General features: G+C 45.9%; 1 protein-coding gene across 2 annotated transcripts; it reads left to right on the top strand.

The window, feature by feature from the left end:
• Nucleotides 1-1,332: 1,332 nt before the first annotated feature.
• On the top strand, nt 1,333-19,442 carry Prkrip1 (PRKR interacting protein 1). 2 transcript variants are annotated; one of them, XM_026396918.2, is made up of 6 exons: nt 1,333-1,505; nt 2,185-2,263; nt 3,147-3,247; nt 5,767-5,852; nt 7,756-7,823; nt 18,997-19,442. In XM_026396918.2, exons 1-6 carry the CDS (start codon nt 1,380-1,382, stop codon nt 19,092-19,094), a joined length of 558 nt encoding a protein of 185 aa, XP_026252703.1. In that variant the 5' UTR covers nt 1,333-1,379; the 3' UTR covers nt 19,095-19,442. The 2 variants fall into 2 exon arrangements, with proteins under 2 accessions (XP_026252703.1, XP_077658508.1); XM_077802382.1 differs by lacking the exon at nt 18,997-19,442 and adding an exon at nt 9,252-9,543.
• The last annotated feature ends 652 nt before the right edge of the window (nt 19,443-20,094 follow it).

Raw genomic sequence — 20,094 nt, 5'->3', positions numbered from 1 at the left:
CCTACATCGGAAGGCTGAGTCAGGAAGCTGGAGAGCCACCAGGGTTGATGATGTAGTTCTGGTCCCAGTTGGAAGGCCAAGACCCCAGTCTGAAGTCTGGTGAGCAAAAGCCAATACTAGATCCCAGTTCAGAAGCCATCAAGCAAGAATTCCGTCTCCCTTGTAGGAGGGATGTCTTGTTCCATTCAGGGTTTTAACTGATTGGATAAAGGCCACATATTAGAAGGATATACTCAGTCTACCAATTTAAATATTAATCTCATCCAGAAACACACAGACACACCCAGAATCATGTTTGACCAAATATTCAGGGACTCCATGACCCAGTCAAGTTGACATGTAAAATTAATGATAGCCAGGCACGGTGGCACGTGCCTCTAATCCAAACGACAGGGAGGGAGGCTGAGGCAGGAAGATCACAAGTTCCAGGCCAGCCTCAACAATTTAGTAAGACCTTGTCTCAAAAATAAATAAATAAAATAAAAAGGGCTGGGGATGTCACTCAGTGGTAATGTGTCCCTAGACTCAAGTCCCAGTAACAAAAATAAATAAAAATAAAAACTGGTCACAATATGTAAAAGGAAAGGAAGGAATCAGGGCTGGCGCAGGTAAGAAGCCGCAGTTACCAGTATTAGCTGGAGTGGGAAGATGTGGGTCTCTTTCTGGTAGAGCAATATTCTTGCTTTCGCGAGTTCAGACAGGACTGCGGAGCGCTCTAGGTCTCGCTCCATCACAGTCCCAGGAAGGCCTTGTGTGATGTGGGTGTTCTGTGGAGTTAATTACGTTCAACAGAACCTCAGGCCTAGCTGTGAACGTCTGGCCGGCTCCCAGACTGGAGGGGCGGCTCTTCTCTTTCTGGTAAAACAGCCTCATGCCCTCGGCTGAGGAATTCCAAGGTGACAGAGGACATCCGGTTCCCAGTTTTCAGGAAGCTCAGTGACATGTTTGCGCCGTCTTATATAAATGGAGATTGTCGCAAATGGGAGTTCGGGGACCCACGGACCTGGCAGGACAAAGCCCAGAGGCGAGGGGAGCGCGGCGGGAGCAGGAGCTAAGAGCCCTCTGCAGCACGGTGGCCGCTGGAACTGCAGAGGTCGGCCCGGACCACTCGAGCGTGAGGGGCCACCTCGCCTCCAGAGACGTGGGCGTCCGGCCGCACAGATTTGTTCAGAAACAGGAAATGAAATCAAGCCGCTTGGATCAAAATAAGCCAGACCAGCCTCAGGCTCATGAATATTCAGCAGGCCACTTCCGTTCTGCGACTCCGCCCCGGCCCGCGGCCACGCCTCCCGCGCACGGAGACTGCGCATGCGTCTCCGGCTCTGTCGTCATAAGGGCGCGCCGTGGTCTTCGCTCGCCCGGGAAGTGGGAGAGTTGCTATGGCGAGTCCGGCCGCCTCGTCTGTGCGACCGCCGAGGCCCAAGAAAGAACCGCAGGCCCTCGTCATCCCCAAGAATGCGGCGGAGGAGCAGAAGCTTAAGCTGGAGCGACTCATGAAGAACCCGGTGAGAGGAAGCGCGGGCTCCGCTGCGCGTCCGAGGCCCACCCCTCTCCGCTCCGGCGCCTCTGGGGGTCCGCGCACCCCCATCCCCCGCCGCCAGACTCGAGGTCTCGGCACCCTAATGCCAGAGCAGTCCTTAGGAACTGTCCCGGAAGAGATGGCGAGCTTCCATCTGTCCTTGTGTAGAAACCTGCCTAAAGGTGCTGCGGAGGGCTTCATGCTTTTCGTTTGACTTTCCGAGGACAGAAGCGTTAGACTGAGAAGTTGGAAGCTGTGAGTTAGCAAAAGGGCTTGTTTCTTCCAAAGAGTACTCACGGTTAGAGGGGGGCAGCCAGAACACCTGTGCAGGTCGCGCCGTCGTCCCTCGCGCACGCGTCCAGGCCTCGCTTCCCCAGATCCTAAAAACAATCGATGAGATGGTCCATTTCCTAGACCTTTCACTAGAAAAGCTTGGTTCTCCTCCTTGAGTGGGGCTCAAGTTGGAGGTTGCTGGCCATTAACGGTGACAGGTTTCTGAGTTCTGCCCTGGGAAGTGTAGCCCTTGCCTACGGCAGGCAAGGCGAAAAATCAGCTCCGGGTCTGAGTAGCAAAGCCGGCCCTCTTCGCTAGTCTTTGGTTATAAGAGATGGAAGTTTGTCAGCAGGTGTATTCTTAACAGATGCTTTCCTGTTTAAATATTGCAGGACAAAGCAGTTCCAATCCCGGAAAAAATGAGTGAATGGGCACCTCGACCTCCCCCAGAATTTGTCCGAGATGTAATGGGTAATGTCCTTTATCTGTGTGTGTATAAATAAATTTAAAGGTAGATATATATATATATATATATATATACACACACACACACACACACACACACACACACACACACAACACACACGTGTATCTCCTGAAGTATTTGTTAAGTAGATCTTTGGTAAGAAAAAAAAAATGTTCAGTGGTCCAGAATTTTGTTCTTACAATGATGGGGTACAGTTGCTTATGGTTTGGCACTAGACAACTTTCTTCTGTGTTCTTTATTATTTTGTTGGATTATCAACTAACATACTAATTGTAAATAGAAACAAGTAATACTTAGAGATATAAAGAATTTATACATATTTAATACATAGATTATGTAATACATACATTTAATACATAAAAATATAAGGAACTTAGAATCACCTGTAATTCCATAATTCTGCTTGAAGTGTTTTGATAAAGCCTTCCAACCTCTTTATAGTCAACATCACTGATATAAGAAAAAAATGCTTTTATAAGAATACAGGTGTTCTGCACATATTATTTTTGTAATCTCCATATCATGGACACCTTTCCAACTTGCTAGAAATCTAGCAGCCAAATGTGAAATAATGGAGGACATGGGGTCATCATTCTCTTCTAGATTTTGGTCTTTAAATCACAGTCTTTCCTCCTCTTGATAATACATTAGAATGGAATTTTTAGTGATTTCATAGTCAACATTCACACAACAATTTAATGGTCCCTGTGACATGCCAAACCCTGCATTTGCTCTGGGGTATAAGTGGAAAAAGGCAGGCATGGTACCTTCCATTACTTCTAGTTTTTACTTCAGTCCCTTTTAGTTAAGGGTGACCTGTGATGGTAACTGGATTTCATCTGGAACTCTGGGTCATTCTGGCTCTAGGTTCAAGTGCTGGGGCTGGCAGTGGAGAGTTCCACGTGTACAGGCATCTGCGCCGCAGAGAGTACCAGCGACAGGATTACATGGATGCCATGGCCGAGAAGGTGAGTGAGCCAGGAGCTGGAGCCCCCTAGTATGGGGTTATGTACTTTTACAGCCTTTAGGGGAAAAAGTTCAAAGAAGTGTACTCATGCAGCTGGTGGTACTTTGCATAGGGTCTGCCTTACACAGCATGGAAAGCAGAGTCCAGGCACTCCTAGGTCAAACTCAGTGCAGCAAGATGGCCACCCTAAGAGAGGAGGGAGGCACAGAGTCTTCCATTTGTATAGAAGAACACTGGAGAGTGGCCTCTCCCCTCCAGGCCATCTGACATGAAAAGGAATGGCAAGCAGGATCTTCCACGCTACTAGAGTGGTCAATTCTCTCTTGTTCTTTCTTAGCTGATGCCTGTGTGCAGTTAGCTGTTTTGTGTGAATGGTGATGTGCTTTCTATTTGTCATCTTCATTGAAGTTTTGGGTTTTCTAGCTTTAAGGCTGGCGTTTCTTCATGACAGAGGTCAAATGATTTTTTTTTCTTTTAGACTTGAGAATTTTTTAAGAAATTATAATTTAAAAACCAGGTGTGGTGGTGCACACCTATAATCCCACTACTTGTTGGTCTGGAGTAAAAGGATCCCTGAACCCAGATGTTTCAGGCCAACCTAGGCAACTTAGTCATAATTTCAGGGATGTGGGGGAGAACCTTTAAACTAGAGCTGAAGATGTAACTCAGTGGTAGAGTGCTTGCCCGACATGCACAAGGCTCTGAGTTCCATCCCTAGCACTATAAAAAAAAGTGCAAGATGGGCTGGGGTTGTAGCTTAGAGGTAGAGTGCTCACCTAGCATGCGTGAGCCACTGGGTTCGATCCTCAGCACCATAAAAATAAAATAAAGATATTGTGTCCACCTACAACTAAAAAATATTTTTTTAAAAAAGTACAAGGGTGCTTTTCTCCCCCCCCAATCTCCAAAGAACCCAGAGAATTGCACATGTGGGACAAGTGCTCTACTACATCTCCAGTCCCCACTCGACATTTGTAATTTCTCAAAAGTAAGGAAGCCATTCTTTTAGTCAAGAAAAGATAGGCAGCACATTTTTTGTGTGTGCAATTGCTAGGAACAGAGAGGAGCCACAGCAGAAAAGGAAGTAGTGAACCATCCCTACTTTGAAAAATTGAGACAAACTGGACCCACATTGTATCTTTTTTAAAATGACATGAAAATTGTCTAAATGCACAAATGTTCATAATGCTAGCACATACACTTACCAAAGGGTGTTGATTAAAACAACAGCAGCAGCAAACAACTCCTTAGGGCCTGCTGTGTTCTGGTGGTGATGTTCTCAATGCTAGTGGGAAGTTTTGGCTGTCTTGTCACACCTGTCCCAGCTCACTGCAGTAGGTTTGCCATTGTCAGAAATAATGCTCTGGGGGCTGGGATTGTGGCTCAAGTTGTAGAGCACTTGCCTAGCATGCCTGAGGTCCTGGGTTCGATTCTCTTTTATTTTAAAAATAAAATAAAAATATTGAGTCCACCTAAAACTAAAAATTAATATTAAAAAAAGGAATTATGGGAGGCATTTTTATTTTTAAATTATTCTAGGAGGGAGGAAGTAGAACAGGTTGTTGTCCCAGGCACCAAAAATTAGTCTGAAGTTTTTATATAAAGATCCAGAGAAAATACAGGAAAATGTTGTACAAACTTGACATCCATACAGATGCAGAGGTTTTTATTTCAGGCATCAAAATATAAGTTTTAAAGTTTAAAAACATAAAAGAGGCAGGAGAATATGCAACCTTTTTCAGTGACAGATAGGACAACACCCCAACAGAGCTGGTCTCAGGTGTGTCAGCCACCAGCGCTCCGTGAATTTCACTCACTAGTAAATTCAAGGGCTTTTGGATTTCACTCTTTCTCTTTCCAGTTGTCCTCTCCTTGAGGCTCATTTCCTTCTTGAAGGGGCATCTTCCGCTCTCAGCTTCTGTTGCTTGGTTTCAGTGACCTCCTGTGCAGATCCACAGCAGATAGCAGCAGCAACAAAGGCACCTCTTCCTCCTGTGCTGGCACCTCCTTTGCCTCCTCAACCTTTAGGGAATGACTAGAAGAAATGAAAGACGGCACTTTGTATTCTTCGCAGGTGCTTTTCTGTGACCGATTTCGTTATTCTTCCAAACAGAGCTGGCAGAAAGGACTTAATAGTCTCTCCTTTTATAGATGAACAAATTGAAACTTGGAAAGAAAACTGGGAAGAAGAATTCAATAGTGGATGTGTATACTGTGTGTGTGTGTGTGTGTGTGTGTGTGTGTGTGTGTGTGAGAGAGAGAGAGAGAGAGAGAGAGAGAGAGATACTGCTAGGATGAGTCATTTAGTAACTGTTGCTAAGGTTAGGACTTGAAAATTCCTTCTAGCCATTGTTGTGCTGCACTCTGGTCAGTGGGCAAGGTGCTGGCCGAGAGGCAGTCCTTACTGCCGCTGTCCTCAAGGAGTCCTCCACACGCCTTCTCCAGTTTTCTCTTTCGTATTTTGTTGTGCATGAGTCTGCCCAGTCCAGAGTATATCTAAATAATGTGGGGTTTTTGTAGCAAAAATTGGATGCAGAGTTTCAGAAGAGATTGGAAAAGAATAAAATTGCTGCAGAGGAGCAGACTGCAAAGCGTCGGAAAAAGCGGTAAGCACATCATGTCATCATGTCATCTGAGGGCGGGGCGGGGCGTGTCAGAAAGTGGCTGGCTGATGAACGGGCAAGTCTTGTACTCAAAGGTTCACCTGTGTGGCCAGCCATGGTAGTGTGCGCCTATAGTGCCAGCTGCTGGGCAGCTAGCGCCCACTGTTGATTGTAGCCTTTCTCTGCATGTTGATTCCCAGGGCTGGGCTGCCCAGAGGCAGTAAAGTGTAGTGTGTGCTTCTGGCTCACAGGCCACTAAAGAAATGGAGGAGGATCACTTGAGCCCAGTACTTGAAGGCCAGCCTGGGCAGCATAGCCAGATCCCTCAAAGAAATTTAAAAATTTATTCTCTGTGACCTACAGAGTGGTGGGTGTGAATGCCCTAAGGCAGAGCCTCCAGGTAGAGGATTGCCTTCTTTTTCTACCTACCCCCCTGCTTAGTACAGGTTCCCCAAATATTAGAGATCCGGACTTTTGTGAGCATACAGATTACTTTGTCTCCTTCAATTCTGCCCTTTAACACTGAATTTATGAAAATGCTGTAACCAAACTTCCCTTTCAGCTTGTTCCTTAAATGAAAGTCTGACCTCTTCAAATGACTACATGGTGGTACAAGCTGTGTGTGTGCTTGCAGGGTTCTAAATAAACGGTCCTTCAATTTGTAGGAAGCTGAGCAGGATTTTAAAAACACTCCATACAACTTCACATGAAAATGTATCTCCAGTATTTCTTTTTTTCTTTTCTTTCTTTTTCTTTTTTTTTTTTTAATATTGTTTAGTTGTCAATAGACCTTTATTTTTTTAAATTTATAAATGGTGCTGAAAATCAAATCCAGTGCCTCACACATGCTAGGTAAGCGCTCTACCACTGAGCCACAAACCCAGATCCTATCTCCAGTATTTCTGAGATTGCTTTAGTCACCTCAGGACTCCTTAGGATTTGATCCTGACTCATGATGAAAATAGTTTAATGTTGGAATGGCAGAACCATAAGAGATTATTCCTTTTTTTTTTTAAGACCTTTATTTTATTTATTTTTATGTGGTGCAGAGGATCAAACCCAGTGCTTCACACATGCTAGGCGAGTGTTCTACCACTGAGCCACAAGCCTAACCCCTATTCCTTTTCTTTCTTTCTTTATTTGTTAGTACCTGGAATTCAACCCAGGGTCACTTAACCACTGAGCCTCATCCCCAGCCCTTTTTATTTTTTATTTTGAGAAGGGTCTCACTAAGTTGCTTAGGGCCTCACTAACTTGCTGAGATTAGCCTCAAACTTGTGATTCTCAGCTTCCTGGGTCACTGGGATTATTGGCCTGTGCCATTGCGCCTAGCTGAGTTTTTCCTTTATTTTGTTATTAAAGTATTTGTGTTATAGTTTTTGTTTTGTTTTGTGTTTGAGATGGAGTCTGACTGGGACTACAGGATCATGCCACTGTGCCCAAATGTTAACTTTTTTGTTTTTCTCATTTTTAAATTTTTTTGGTACTGGGACTTGAATTCACTTAACCACTGAACCACATCCCCAGCCCTTTTTATGTTTTATTTTGAGACAGGGTCTTGCTGAATTGGTTGCCTTACGAAGTTGCTGAGACTTGCCTTGAACTCTGATCCTTCTGCCTCAGCCTCCCAAGTCTTTGTAATTTCAAGCATGTGACACTGCACCCAGCTTCCACTATAAGGTTTTTAAAGAGCTATAAAAGGAGGCTGGGGCTGGGGCTCAGTGCAAGAGCACTTGCCTGGCATGTGTGAGGCACTCAGTTTGATTCTCAGCACCACGTATAAATAAAGGAATAAAATAAAGGTTCATCAATATTTTTAAAAATGGGGGGCTATGAATAAGTGTTTATTTTGTAAATTATACAGCAAGATAGTTAAGGCATCAGCATGTGTGTTTTTTGTTTGTAGCCAGAAGTTAAAAGAGAAGAAACTGTTGGCAAAGAAGATGAAACTTGAGCAAAAGAAACAAAAAGAAGGTGAGTGGTGTCCACTTCTCCTTGGTTGTAGCCTTTCTCTTGGTGTTGATCCCAGACCTGAGCTGCCCAGAAGCAGAAAAGCATAGGGTGTGGGGCTGGTTGGCTGGCCACTGAGGAAGTGGCAGCTTATTTGTGTTAGGATTCATTTAATTATAAGTATCAGAAAACAAACTGGCTTAAGCAGAAAAGAAAGACCCTGGCTCTTGTTCAGTCCAGGGCAGACCTCCCTTCAGGTAGGACTGGGGCAAGAGCTCAGTGGCATTACTGTTGTTTCCTCTTGGTCCTGACCTCCTGGCCTCCTACAAGCTTGTGCCTTGTGATTGTGAAGTGCCTGCAACTGCTCTCTAGGGTACATCCTGCCTCTTTATTGTCCAAGAAGAAAGGTTGAGGGACCATCCCAGTGTTCCTAGCAGAAATCTTGTGTTTCTTTGTCTCCAATTAAGTCATACTTCTAGTCAGTTAAGAATGCTTAACAATGCTTTAACAAAGAGTAGTTTGTTTCTCTTACATGATAAGAAATCTGGTGGTAGATGTTGGTCTGGTGGGTTCAACACTCTTGCAATTCTCTTGTCCTTTGTCCTCAGTGTGTGAGATGGGTGCATGGCTCCTGCCCATTATACCTATGTTCAAGGCAGAAGGATAGAGAGATGGTACTTGTCTGTCTTTTTTTTTTTTTTTAAACTAGAAAGCAAAAAGTCCCCCAGAAGGGCCTAGAGAAGTAGCTCAGTGGTAGAGTGCTTTTTCTGGCATGTACAGAAACTCTGCATTCAATCTGGTACTACAAAAAAAAAAAAAAAAAGTCCTCAGAAGTGTCCTGCAGAAGTCACCTTATTTGCATTTCTCTGACTGCTAGAGATGGTGAGCATTTTTTCATGTACTTGTTGATTGATTGTATATCCTCCTCTGAGAAGTGTCTGTTCAGGTCCTTGGCCCATTTGTTGATTGGGTTATTTGTTTTCTTATTGTTTAATTTTTTGAGTTCTTTGTATGCTCTGGATATTAGGGCTCTATCTGAAGTGTGAGGAGTAAAAATTTGTTCCCAGGATGTAGGCTCCCTATTTACCTCTCTTATTGTTTCTCTTGCTGAGAAAAAACTTTTTAGTTTAAGTAAGTCCCATTTGTTGATTCTTGTTGTTAACTCTTGTGCTATGGGTGTCCTATTAAGGAATTTGGGGCCCGACCCCACAATATGTAGATCGGAGCCAACTTTTTCTTCTATCAGACGTAGAGTCTCTGATTTGATATCAAGCTCCTTGATCCATTTTGAGTTAACTTTTGTGCTTGGCGAGAGAAAGGGATTCAGTTTCATTTTGTTGCATATGGATTTCCAGTTTTCCCAACACCATTTGTTGAAGATGCTATCCTTCCTCCATTGCATGCTTTTAGCCTCTTTATCAAATATAAGATAGTTGTAACTTTGTGGATTAGATACCAACTCACTCCAGTAAGATTGGCAGCCACTATGAAGTCAAACAACAACAAGTGCTGGCGAGGATGTGGAGAAAAGGGTACTCTTGTACATTGCTGGTGGGACGGCAAATTGGTGCGGCCAATTTGGAAAGCAGTTTGGAGATTCCTGGGAAAGCTGGGAATGGAACCACCATTTGACCCTGCTATTGCCCTTCTCGGACTATTCCCTGAAGACCTTAAAAGAGCATGCTACAGGGATGCTGCCACATCGATGTTCATAGCAGCACAATTCACAATAGCTAGACTGTGGAACCAACCCAGATGCCCTTCAATAGATGAATGGATAAAAAAAAATGTGGCATCTATACACAATGGAGTACTATGCAGCAATAAAAAATGACAAAATCATAGAATTTGCAGGGAAATGGATGGCACTAGAGCAGATTATGCTTAGTGAAGCTAGTCAATCCCTAAAAAACAAATACCAAATGTCTTCTTTGATATAATGAGAGCAACTATGAACAGAGCAGGGAAGAAGAGCAGGTAGAAAAGAATAACATTAAACAGAGACATGAGATGGGAGGGAAAGGGAGAGAAAAGGGAAATTGCATGGAAATGAAGGGAGACCCTCATTGCTATACAAAATTACATATAAGAGGTTGTGAGGGGAATGGGAAAATAAACAAGGAGAGAAATGAATTACAGTAGATGGGGTAGAGAGAGAAGATGGGAGGGGAGGGGAGGGGGGATAGTAGGGGATAGGAAAGGTAGCAGAATACAACAGTTACTAATAGGGCATTATGTAAAATTGTGGATGTGTAACCGACGTGATTCTGCAATCTGCATTTGGGGTAAAATTGGGAGTTCAAAACCCACTTCAATCTAATGTATGAAATATGATATGTCAAGAGCTTTGTAATGTTGTGAACAACCAATAAAAAAAATTATTAAAAAAAAAAGACAATGTTCTCAATAAAAAGAAAAAAAAAGAAGTCACCTTATTTATTTATTAGGTCACTTTGCCATCCCTAGCTGCCCTCATGTAAGGTGAATAGAAAATAGAATTGTCATAAATCCTTTAAACTATTCATGATCATCACTGGGAGCTGGTTACTTTGCCCCCCCCCCAGATGCTCTCTTAATAAGGAGGAGTGGGGTGGGTGCTGGGGCAGCGTCCACCGTGCTCCAGTCCTGCTTGCTTCTGAACCCATCACAAAGGCCTGGGAGCCATAGGCTAAGAGTGAAGGAGAGATGGACCTCAGGTAGAAAGGGCCAGGGATGCTAAGGGACAAAAATGACCCCAGTTTGCCGTGTTTCTACATTGGTGTCTGTGCTGTGAGTGACTGGGTTCCTGCATAAACCACTGAGGGTGTTAGCTTGGGGGGTACAGTTGGGCTTCCTTTACAGGTGAAATACGATTGACCCCTTTTAGGACTGGCTTCCTCATGAGTTGTACTCATGAGTGACACGTGATGATGTTTTTAAACTGTGTGACTGCTCTGCCCTCCTACAATTCCTCAAATTAACCAGCAGGTATTTTCTTAGCCCTCCAAGGAGAAGGAATGGGCGTAACAGCGGGTCTTAGTGTTCTGTTGGTGGGTTGTAGCTTGACCCTGTGTTAGGAAATAGTTCTCCTTCATGCAGGATAATTTTGCCCCACCCTCTGGGATGTGCTGTTTTTGCTGCTTATTGTCATTCTTGAGTTTCATATTTAGTGACTTCCTGAACTAATTCTGTAAAACCTGTGTTCTTTGTTGTGTGTGATCACTGAATTGTCTGCTTGGTTAACTCAGTGGTCAGCCGGAGAGTAAATATTTCTTTAAATGCCTTGAACCAGTATGTCTCCCAGCCTTTGCTGAGGGTTGTGTGTGTTGGAGCATGGCTTCGGCGCCCTGGCAGGGCTTTGCAGATTACCTTTGCCTCCATTTCCTGCTTGCACATAGCCCCAAGAACAGCAGAGTGAGAAATTAGGGCCTTTGTATGTCTTTCTTGGGCCTGTGCACAGCCTTGTGCATGTGTGTGGCCCTCGAGTGTCCCAGCTTCTCCTCTTAAGCTTTTTGGTCATTTCGTCTTTGCTTCAGCTGTTATCTCTGCCTCAGGGAGTCGCAGTGGTAAGTGGCTGCCACTGATTGCTTCTGACAAACACCCAGAGGAAGAAGCTCTTCACACTGAGTGAACTCTCGAGTCAGGACAGCTCAAAACAAGCCTTGCGAGAAGTTTTATGGGAGCTGCTAGACAGGTCAAATAGGGACAGTGCTCAGGTTGGAACTTTGAGACATGCTCAACCTAGTTGGTTTATTTGTTGATTAATTGATAAATACTGGGAATTGAACCCAGGGCTACTCTTCCACTGGGCCATATCCTCGGCCCTTTTTACTTTTATTTTTACTTTGAGACAGGGTCTGAGTTTCCCAGGCTAGCCCCAAACATAATCCTCCTGCCTCAGCCTCCTGAGTATCTTGGGTTACAGGTGTGCACTACCCACCAAGCAAAAGGTTGATTTTTAAAAAATAATCTTTGCCAGTATTCTTGTTGCTTTTCTGGAAGAGCTGATTTTGGGAGGTGATTAGTGTGCCATTCTAGAAGTGCTCTCATCTTCTTGAATCTTAACCCACCTATGCCATTACTTTTCTTTTTTTTTTTTTTTTAAAGAGAGAGTGAGAGAGAGAGAGGGGGACAGAGAGAGAATTTTAATATTTATTTCTTTTTTCTTAGTTCTTGGCAGACATAACATCTTCGTTTGTATGTGGTGCTGAGGATCGAACCCGGGCCGCACGCATGCCAGGCGAGCGCGCTACCGCTTGAGCCACATCCCCAGCCCCCTATGCTATTACTTTTCAAGTGTCATTCTGTGTGCATGGTGGGGGGGGGGGGTGTGTTAAGGATGGAAAGGCTGGAAGTCAGGCCTTGCTGGGCAAGTACTCTGTGTCTCAGCAGCACCCCCGGCCCTGTTGTGTTTTTAATTCTATCCCTTTTTATAGCTGTTATGACTCTAGGGGATGTTAAGCACATACTACTGTCACGTTCTGCTTAGATCTGCTTAGAGCTTTCCATCACTTATGTTCTTTTACCCTTAGTTACATCTGCAGACATTGAAAATGTGATCAGATGATGTTACTTTTTTCAATATTTTTATTAGTTGTTGATGGACCTTTATTTATTTATTTACTTGTGGTGCTGAGAACTGAATCCAGTGCCTCACACAAGCTAGGCAAGCACTCTACCGCTGAGCTCCAGCCCCAGCCCAGATGATGTTTTACTTTCAAACATATTTTAAAGACTTCAAAAGGTACTAACCAATGCATACTGTGTGCTCTTCTTCCCTGGTCCCTGATGCTCCAGGTATCCCTCTGGTCTGTTTCCTGTGAAGGTCTTCCTTCAGTTGTTCATTATAGCAGGTCGATGGCTGTGTTTCCGTGGCCTTTCTTCCTGTGTTTTAAGCAGATGCGTTAGAGAATCTGATAATTCCATCTGGCGTTTGTTAGTTGCCTTTTCCCTACAAATTGAGACTCTGCTGATTCTTCATAAGCTGAGTATTTTTCTCTGTGTCTTGGATGTTTTGAATAGTGTGCAATAAGGCTTCTGAGTCTCATTGATATTTGTCCATCAGGCAGTTAACCTCGTGTGTCCAGAACTCGGGTTCTTTCCCGCCCTCTGTGGGTTGTGGTTCCTCTGACAGATCAGCTTTTGGAGTTTGCTGTGTTCTCCAGATGTGCCTTGCGTGTGCCACCCAGTGGCCACTTTGGGTTTGATTCTTTGAGTCCAATTCTTAGAGCAATTGACCTGACCATCAGGAGGGAGACAGAGAGGAAAAGCAACAGGCGACTCCCTTAAAACCTGGCTCCTCTGGTTAGAAAGAAATGCTCTCCTCTGTCAAAGCTCCAGTGCTCGCACACCCCTTCTCCACTGCTGCTACCCGGGCCTACAGGATTGCCTGGTTGCCTGGGATCTAGGGTCTGAGAGAAGGGGAACGGTGCGCCCCTAGGCCAGGAGTCCCTTTCTTACCTCAGCCAGACTGGCAGAATTCTTTGGAGCTTTGTCTGCGCCCGTCTCTAATTTTGGGTTCTGGGTCACCCTGAGTCCAGGCTTGAGGGATACTGGACAGAGAAAAGCAACAGCAGGAGATTCACAGCTTGCAGTGGCACTTTGTGTGTTGCTCTTCTTCCCCAGTTTGCTTATTTTTCAGAGTCTGTATTCTGTCCAGCTGCCATAGCCATACCCAGAGGGAGAGATGGAACTGAATGTGTTCCCTCCATCCCACCTAGAGCCTCTGAATGGCTCATTTTTTTTCCCCTGGGGATTGAACTCATGGGCACTTGACCACTGAGCCACATCCCCAGCCCTATTTTGTATTTTATTGAGAGACAGGGTCTCACTGAGTTGTTTGGGACCTCACTAAGTTGCTGAGGCTGGCTTGAACTCTCGATCCTCCTGTCTCAGCCTCCTGAGCTGCTGGGATTATAGGCATGCACCACCACTCCCAGCTACATTGCCCATTTTTAAATTGGGCTTCTTGTTATTATTGCGTTATTATCTATTTTCTGGATATTAATCCTTATCACATACATATATTTGCAAATATTATCTCCCATTCTGTGGCTTTCCCTGTAACTCTGTTAATACTGACTTATGATGCATAAAATTTGTGAGTGTTCATGAAGTCCAGTTTGTCTTATTTCTTGTTTTGTTGCCTGTGCCTTTGGCATCATTTCCAGGAAAGAACATGGTTTCTTACAGCCCCTTTCCTGATGCTTTTAGACATCAGGTGCATGCAGCTGTGTGATTTTCAGTCACTGTTCTTTAATTTAGTCCAAGACTGTGAAGAATGTTCAAGACCATACAGCTTTTGGATAGACTTCCTCTAGAGCCCACAGCTATGGGTCTCCTCTACCCAGAACTTCAGGGCTTTCTCAGACAGAGATGTTTGTGCCAGGCATGGTGACACACGCCTGTCATCCTAGGTGCTGCGGAGGCTGAAACAAGAGGATCAACACAAGTTGAGGCTAGCCTGGGCAACTTAGTGAGACCCTGTCTCAAAATAAAAAATAAAAAGAAGTTGAGGGTATGGCTCAGTGGTAGAGGACCTCGGAGTTCAATCCCCAGTGCCCCACCCCCTGAAAAAAGAGAGGTCTATGCACATGTCCCATCCTGGAGTCACATGATGGGCTACCTGTTCTCAAGCTGAGGCAGGCTAACCTCTTTTTATCACTGGGGCATGAAATCATTTTGGAGGTTGCAACAACCTTTTATAAATTATGGATGAATAGACTGGAAAATATTACTCTTGAGTAAATGTTGTTTTCTGAAATTCTTCCCATTTCTGTGTGGGCTCTGGGCTTCAGTCAAACAAAGGCAAAAGTCATTGGTAGGGAGCATGGCCCCACTTTTATACTTAATTGGGACCATACATAGCACTTTACAAAGCAAGAAGTTTAGTACAACGTGGCTGTATGTGTGCTGTATCAAATGAGCAGAGTGTTGTAGGAGTAACTATCACAGAATGGTTTGTAAGCCCTTTACATCGCCTTTTCGATTTCGTTCTGCATTTTGTCCAGTTGAAATGAACAGAAATTCAGGGGGTAATCCCCAGTGGTGCCACAAGATGGTACTGAGGCGCCACTGGGTTCCCGATGGATTTGGAGGGGGCTCCGCTACTCAAGCTCTTTTGGCTCCTTTGGCTCCTCTGAAAAGCAGTGATGGTCAGTGATGAGGAGTTCTCTTCTATTGTTGGAGAGAAGCTCTCCCTGCTTGTTTTCTGTACTCATCCAGTAATTCAGCGAATACACCTGCTGTGCGAGACTCAAGTCTAAATGACACCACTGGGTGACATTAAGCCGGTTTAGATTATTCTGAAGCCTTGAACTCCCAAAGTGGCCCATTGTAATACCAGCGTTCCTTATCCTAACGAAGGCCTGTCTGCCAGGGAAATCCAGGGTAGCCTTAAGGGGAATTGAGTAAGCACACTCGGGGCATTTCTCAGCCTTGGCACTGTGGGTATCTGGGGCAGGATTACTCTTCTTTGGGAGGGGCTCTGTTCTGTTCATGACAGGATGGTGTTTTTGTTTTTTTAATTTTTTAAGTTGTAGATGGACACAGTATCTTTATTTATTTCTTTTTACATGGTGCTAAGGATCGAACCCAGTGCCTCCCACATTCTAGGCAGGTGCTCTACCACTGAGCTGCAACCCCAGCCCTGGTTTGGTTTTTGAGACAGAGGTCTCTGTGTTGCCCAGGCTGGACTCCGGCTCCTGAGCTCAAGCAGTCCTCCTGCCCCAGCCTCCCAGGTTGCTGGGACTGCTGGCCCGCACACCACACCTGGCCTCAGTCTGCTTTAGTCTCTCTCCGAGTACATGTTTATATGTAATTGCAACATTTTTTCATTTGCTTATTTTATTTAATACTGTATTCCTTCATAATTTTTTCAGTGACTGGTGATATCCGGTAGTTGACGTGCTGTAGTAACCCTTCTCTTTTTATTAGACATTAGATTGATTCATTTTTGTTTTCTGTAGAAGACACTTAAAGTCAAGAGCATGTGCCTGTCTCCTTGCTTCTTTTGGGAGGCATAAATTAACATAAATTTCCAACAGTAGTGATTACTAGCTCAAAGCATAAAAAGAACTTGTGGCTCTTGAAATCTGTTGCCAGCTACTTTCCAAAGGAGAGTTTTTATGGCCATGAACCATGTGCAGCAGTGAGTACTTTTGCCCTGTCCTTGCTGGGACTGGCTTTTAGAAACTCTTCTTCTTCTTTGTGGACAAGAGCCATATATATGAGAGGAAATCAAATTCTCATTGAGGATTTGTTAAAATTATTTTTAAAATATAGGTAGAGGGTTAAGGGTATAGCTCAGTGGTGGAGTGCTTGCCTAGCAGGCCCCAGGTCCTAGGTATGATTGCCAGTACTGAAAAAATATGCAGTGTGCACATACGTACGCATGTACTCATCTATACATAGAAGCCGTGCTGTCTCCATTCTCCGCACCGCCCCCACCTCTGTACAGCTCCAGGGGTCTCCTATAAAACAGGTTGGACTGTCACTTGTTCTGCTTATGAAACGTTTATTGAACATTTGTTACATATTTGTGGTTCTAAGTACTTTGCACATGTTAACTGGCTTGGTCCTCACAGCCCTGTGAGGTGTTCAGTGGTTACCTGAGTTTTGCAGTCACCTAGTGATAATGGTGGCACCTGCTACAGTGGGGATGGGCATTGGGCCAGGATTTGATCCCAGGTGTCCGTACTTGCCCATGAGGTAACCCAGCTTGAAACTCAGCATCCCCGTCACGGTCAGGCCCCTTCTTGTCTCTCCACCACTTTGCCTTCCGCAGGCCTCTGCCCTGCCGAGCCTACTCCTCTGTCCCTCAGCCTTGCTGCATGTGGCTACTGGGCATGATCCTTTTCACACTCTCTGACTTCCGTGTGTCTGGAGAAGTGCTCATCCTTCGCCTTTCTGTGTACCCCTCCCTCAGGGGTGCCGTGGGGCTCTGATATCCACCTTGCCCACCTCCACAGGGTTGGCACACACTGGGTTACAGACCCACTGAGCACACGGCTTGCTTATCCACTAGCCACCAGCGCTCGTCTCAGGTCCTGCTCTTTTTTTTTTTTTAGTTGCGGATGGACACAGTCGCTTCATTTATTTTTATATGGTGCTGAGGATCAAACCCAGTGCTAAGCAAGCGCTCTCTCGGGTCCTGCTTTTTCTTAAGTAATTTTCTTTCTTTCAGAATTGCTTTGATAATGTAGGACAATGGCAAGGATAACACGGGGTTCTCACACGCCCAGTTTCCCCCACTGTTTTAATGACTCATTAACGGGGTATGCTTGTCAGCGTCTGAACCAGTGTGATGATTGTAGTAGCCATAGCCAAGGCCCTATTCTGATTTCCTTTGTTTTTAACCTGAAGCCCTCTTCCTGTTCCAGAATCCAGCCTGGACTCCACACCACGTCTAATCACCACGTGTCCTTAGGCTCCGTTGGCCATGATAGTTTCTCAGACTTCTTTTGGGTCAGGACTGTAAAATGTCTGTCAGTCAGGACTTGCCAGTGTTCTCCTCATGGCTGTGGAAACGCTGTGTAGTCGGGAGGAAGAGCAGAGGTCAGGTGCCTTTGTAACAGGGAAACTCACCCTGTGCAGCCCACGCTGAGGGGGAGGCCCAGCTGTGCCCTCCTCTGTGATGGCAGGGTCTCTGCAGGCCATTTCTGCACAAGGTGGGGGGGTCCTTTCTCCTCCCTTTACATCAGGGTGGACTCGTGGGTGTTGATTTATACTTCAGGTTATGATCCAGCACTACATTATTTATCTCATTCACAAATGGTTCCAGCTTTGGCCGTTGGGAGTGCTTTCACTTGGCCTCTGTCCCTTTACAGATCCCATTGCTGGGCTCTCCCCACTCCTCTCCAGCTCTCCCGTCCTTTCTTGCAGACACCTGTCAGGCATGTGGCCTGCCTCACTCAGAGTCAGCCACTTTCCTAGAAGTCCTGGCTCCTTTTGCTGCAGGAATGGTATGAGAAATTGAGATCTGGGGCAACTCAGGAGGCAGAGGCAAGAGGATCCCAAGTTCAAGGCCAACCTGGGCCATCTAGCAAGACCCTTTTTCAAAATTAAATTTATATTTGGTTGTAGCTGGACACAATACTTTTTTTTTTTTTTTTTAAAGAGAGAGTGAGAGAGGAGAGAGAGAATGAATTTTTCTTTTTTTAATATTTATTTTTTAGTTCTCGGCGGACACAACATCTTTGTTGGTATGTGGTGCTGAGAATCGAACCCGGGCCGCACGCATGCCAGGCGAGTGTGCTACCGCTTGAGCCACATCCCCAGCCCACACAATACTTTTTATTTATTTATTTGTATGTGGTGCTGAGGATGGAACCCAGGGCCTCGAATGTGCCAGGCGAGCGCTCTACCACTGAGCCACAACCCCAGCCCCATAACATACATCTTTTAAAAAATTAAGTTTAAGGGCTGGGGTTATGGCTCAGTGGTAGAGCACTCTACTCTACAAGGCATGTACAAGGCCCTGGGTTCGAATAAAATAAAAAGTTATTGTGTACAACTACAAAAAAATGAAAATATTTTAAAAAATTAAATTTAAAAAGGGCTGGAGATGTAGCTCACTGGGCGAGTACTTGCCTAATGTGCACAGGCCCTGGGTCTGATCCCCAGCAGCTCCTTGGAGGAGGAGGAGGGTCTGGAAACAAGTTGTCTCTGTACTGTGCTTTCAGCCAGCTCAGCCACACTGTGCTCCTGGCAGCCGTGACAGGGAAAGCACTGGAAGCTTAGGAACTACTCATGGGGCGTCCACAGAGGCCTCTGGGCCCTTGTTTGGGAAGAGGCGGGAGCTGGCATGTTTGTTGTGGGCAGAACTTTCTGCTGTAGTTTTGAAAATCCTTTTGCTGGCTGCAGTAGATCTTGAGCCCTCTGCAGGGATGTGAGTCCAGCGTTGAATGTTGAAGGCGCATGGGGTCATTCCCCTTCTGTGGGTGATAGGCACTGGTAGTAACGAGGTATACCAAAGCTTGTTTTGTGGGGTGTCGGGTTTCCTTGTGTGCTGCTGGACCTCTTGGTGAGGATGCCCCATCCCCTAAGGTCACTTATGCAATGACCCTTGCTTTGGTATGGGGCATTGGTGGGTATGATGGCTGGCTGTCCAGGATCAAAGAGTTCCTGAAGTCCCCTCTGTTCCCCTCCTTTTTTAAAAACACTCCTGACTCTCCAAGTGGCTCTGCACGTCTGTAATCTGAATGTCATGTGGTTACAGGACCCAGTCAGTCCCAGGAGCAGCAGTCCAGTAGCTCTGAGGAGGCATCTGGAACAGAGGAGGAGGAAGACGAACCCAGCTTCATCATGAGGCGATGAGGTGCTTACACAGCAGCCATTGGGCGCCTGGTCATTCTATGACAGGGGCCCCAAATCCTCATTGTGACCAGAAGGAAAGAGAGCCTGTTTGGCTCAGCTGCCCAGGACTCGCTGCATAGGGAGCACGTGGGAGCTGCTTGCAGTCTTGTTGGCAGGACTCTGCCTGGGGGACAAGGGATCGTGTCCTGGAGGGCACTGCCTCGATCCTCCTTCCATGCTCCTGCTTTAGGGAAAGGCCTCATCGCTGACCGCTGGCTGCTGTTCTCTGGGATTTAAATGGCAGTGAGCTTGGGGCTGGTTTCTGTTAAGGGAATATTTATTTAGTAAAAAACAAACAAAAACAGAAAACCTCTAGGCGCTGTTCACATACACGGAACGTTGATCACAGAGCCGTGGAAAGGCTGTGAGGTGACACGGAGGCGGGGCCTGGAAGGCCAGCAGTCCTGTTTGCTGGTCAGCTCCCTACCCCTGCCCAGCCTGCAGCCCTGCTCTGGTGCCTGCGCGGTCGCTGGTCCCTGATCCTGTTCCTCCTCTGAGGATGCAGAGCAAGCTGCACAAGAGCCACAGCTCAGCAGCTCCCAGAACCAGGGGAGGTGTGGGAGGGACTTCACCAGGGGCTGGGCCACAGGAACAGGCCCTGCTGGCAGGGGGCTGTTGGGAACAGTGGAAACCAGAGGATTAGCAGCGGGAGAATCCAGGCTCTGTACGGGGTCTGAGCCAAGCTGCCAAGCTGCGCTAGGGGCCAAAGCTGCATTTCTATCCTGATGTCACCAGGAATCTAAACAGAAGGGGGACTGAAGTATCCGGACAGCTGGTTGGAACTTTACTCCAGGTCACAGGAGCCAGAGACAGAGAGGAGGCCAGCCCTCCCGCTGTGTCCTCAGGTGGATACAGTCTAAGCCCTGTGTGCACACTGGCCCAGGGACAAGCAGTGCAGGGTGCTGTGCTGGAGCAGGGAGCTTGGGAGGTGATCACAGTTAGCTCTGACCTCAGTGTCTTT

This window comes from Urocitellus parryii, chromosome 9 (genome assembly GCF_045843805.1).
Source record: "Urocitellus parryii isolate mUroPar1 chromosome 9, mUroPar1.hap1, whole genome shotgun sequence".
NCBI classification, from domain to species: Eukaryota; Metazoa; Chordata; class Mammalia; order Rodentia; family Sciuridae; genus Urocitellus; species Urocitellus parryii.
Note: the sequence above shows the minus strand (reverse complement) of the source record. Positions and strands in the feature narration are given on the sequence as shown.

Excerpts from the sequence above, each read along its gene's own strand:
- Prkrip1 (XM_026396918.2), top strand. The coding sequence starts at position 1,380 with ATGGCGAGTCCGGCCGCCTCGTCTGTGCGACCGCCGAGGCCCAAGAAA. Across the intron at positions 3,248-5,766 it reads TGGATGCCATGGCCGAGAAG|CAAAAATTGGATGCAGAGTT; the intron begins GTGAGTGAGCCA and ends GGGTTTTTGTAG. Across the intron at positions 5,853-7,755 it reads GCAAAGCGTCGGAAAAAGCG|CCAGAAGTTAAAAGAGAAGA; the intron begins GTAAGCACATCA and ends TTTTGTTTGTAG.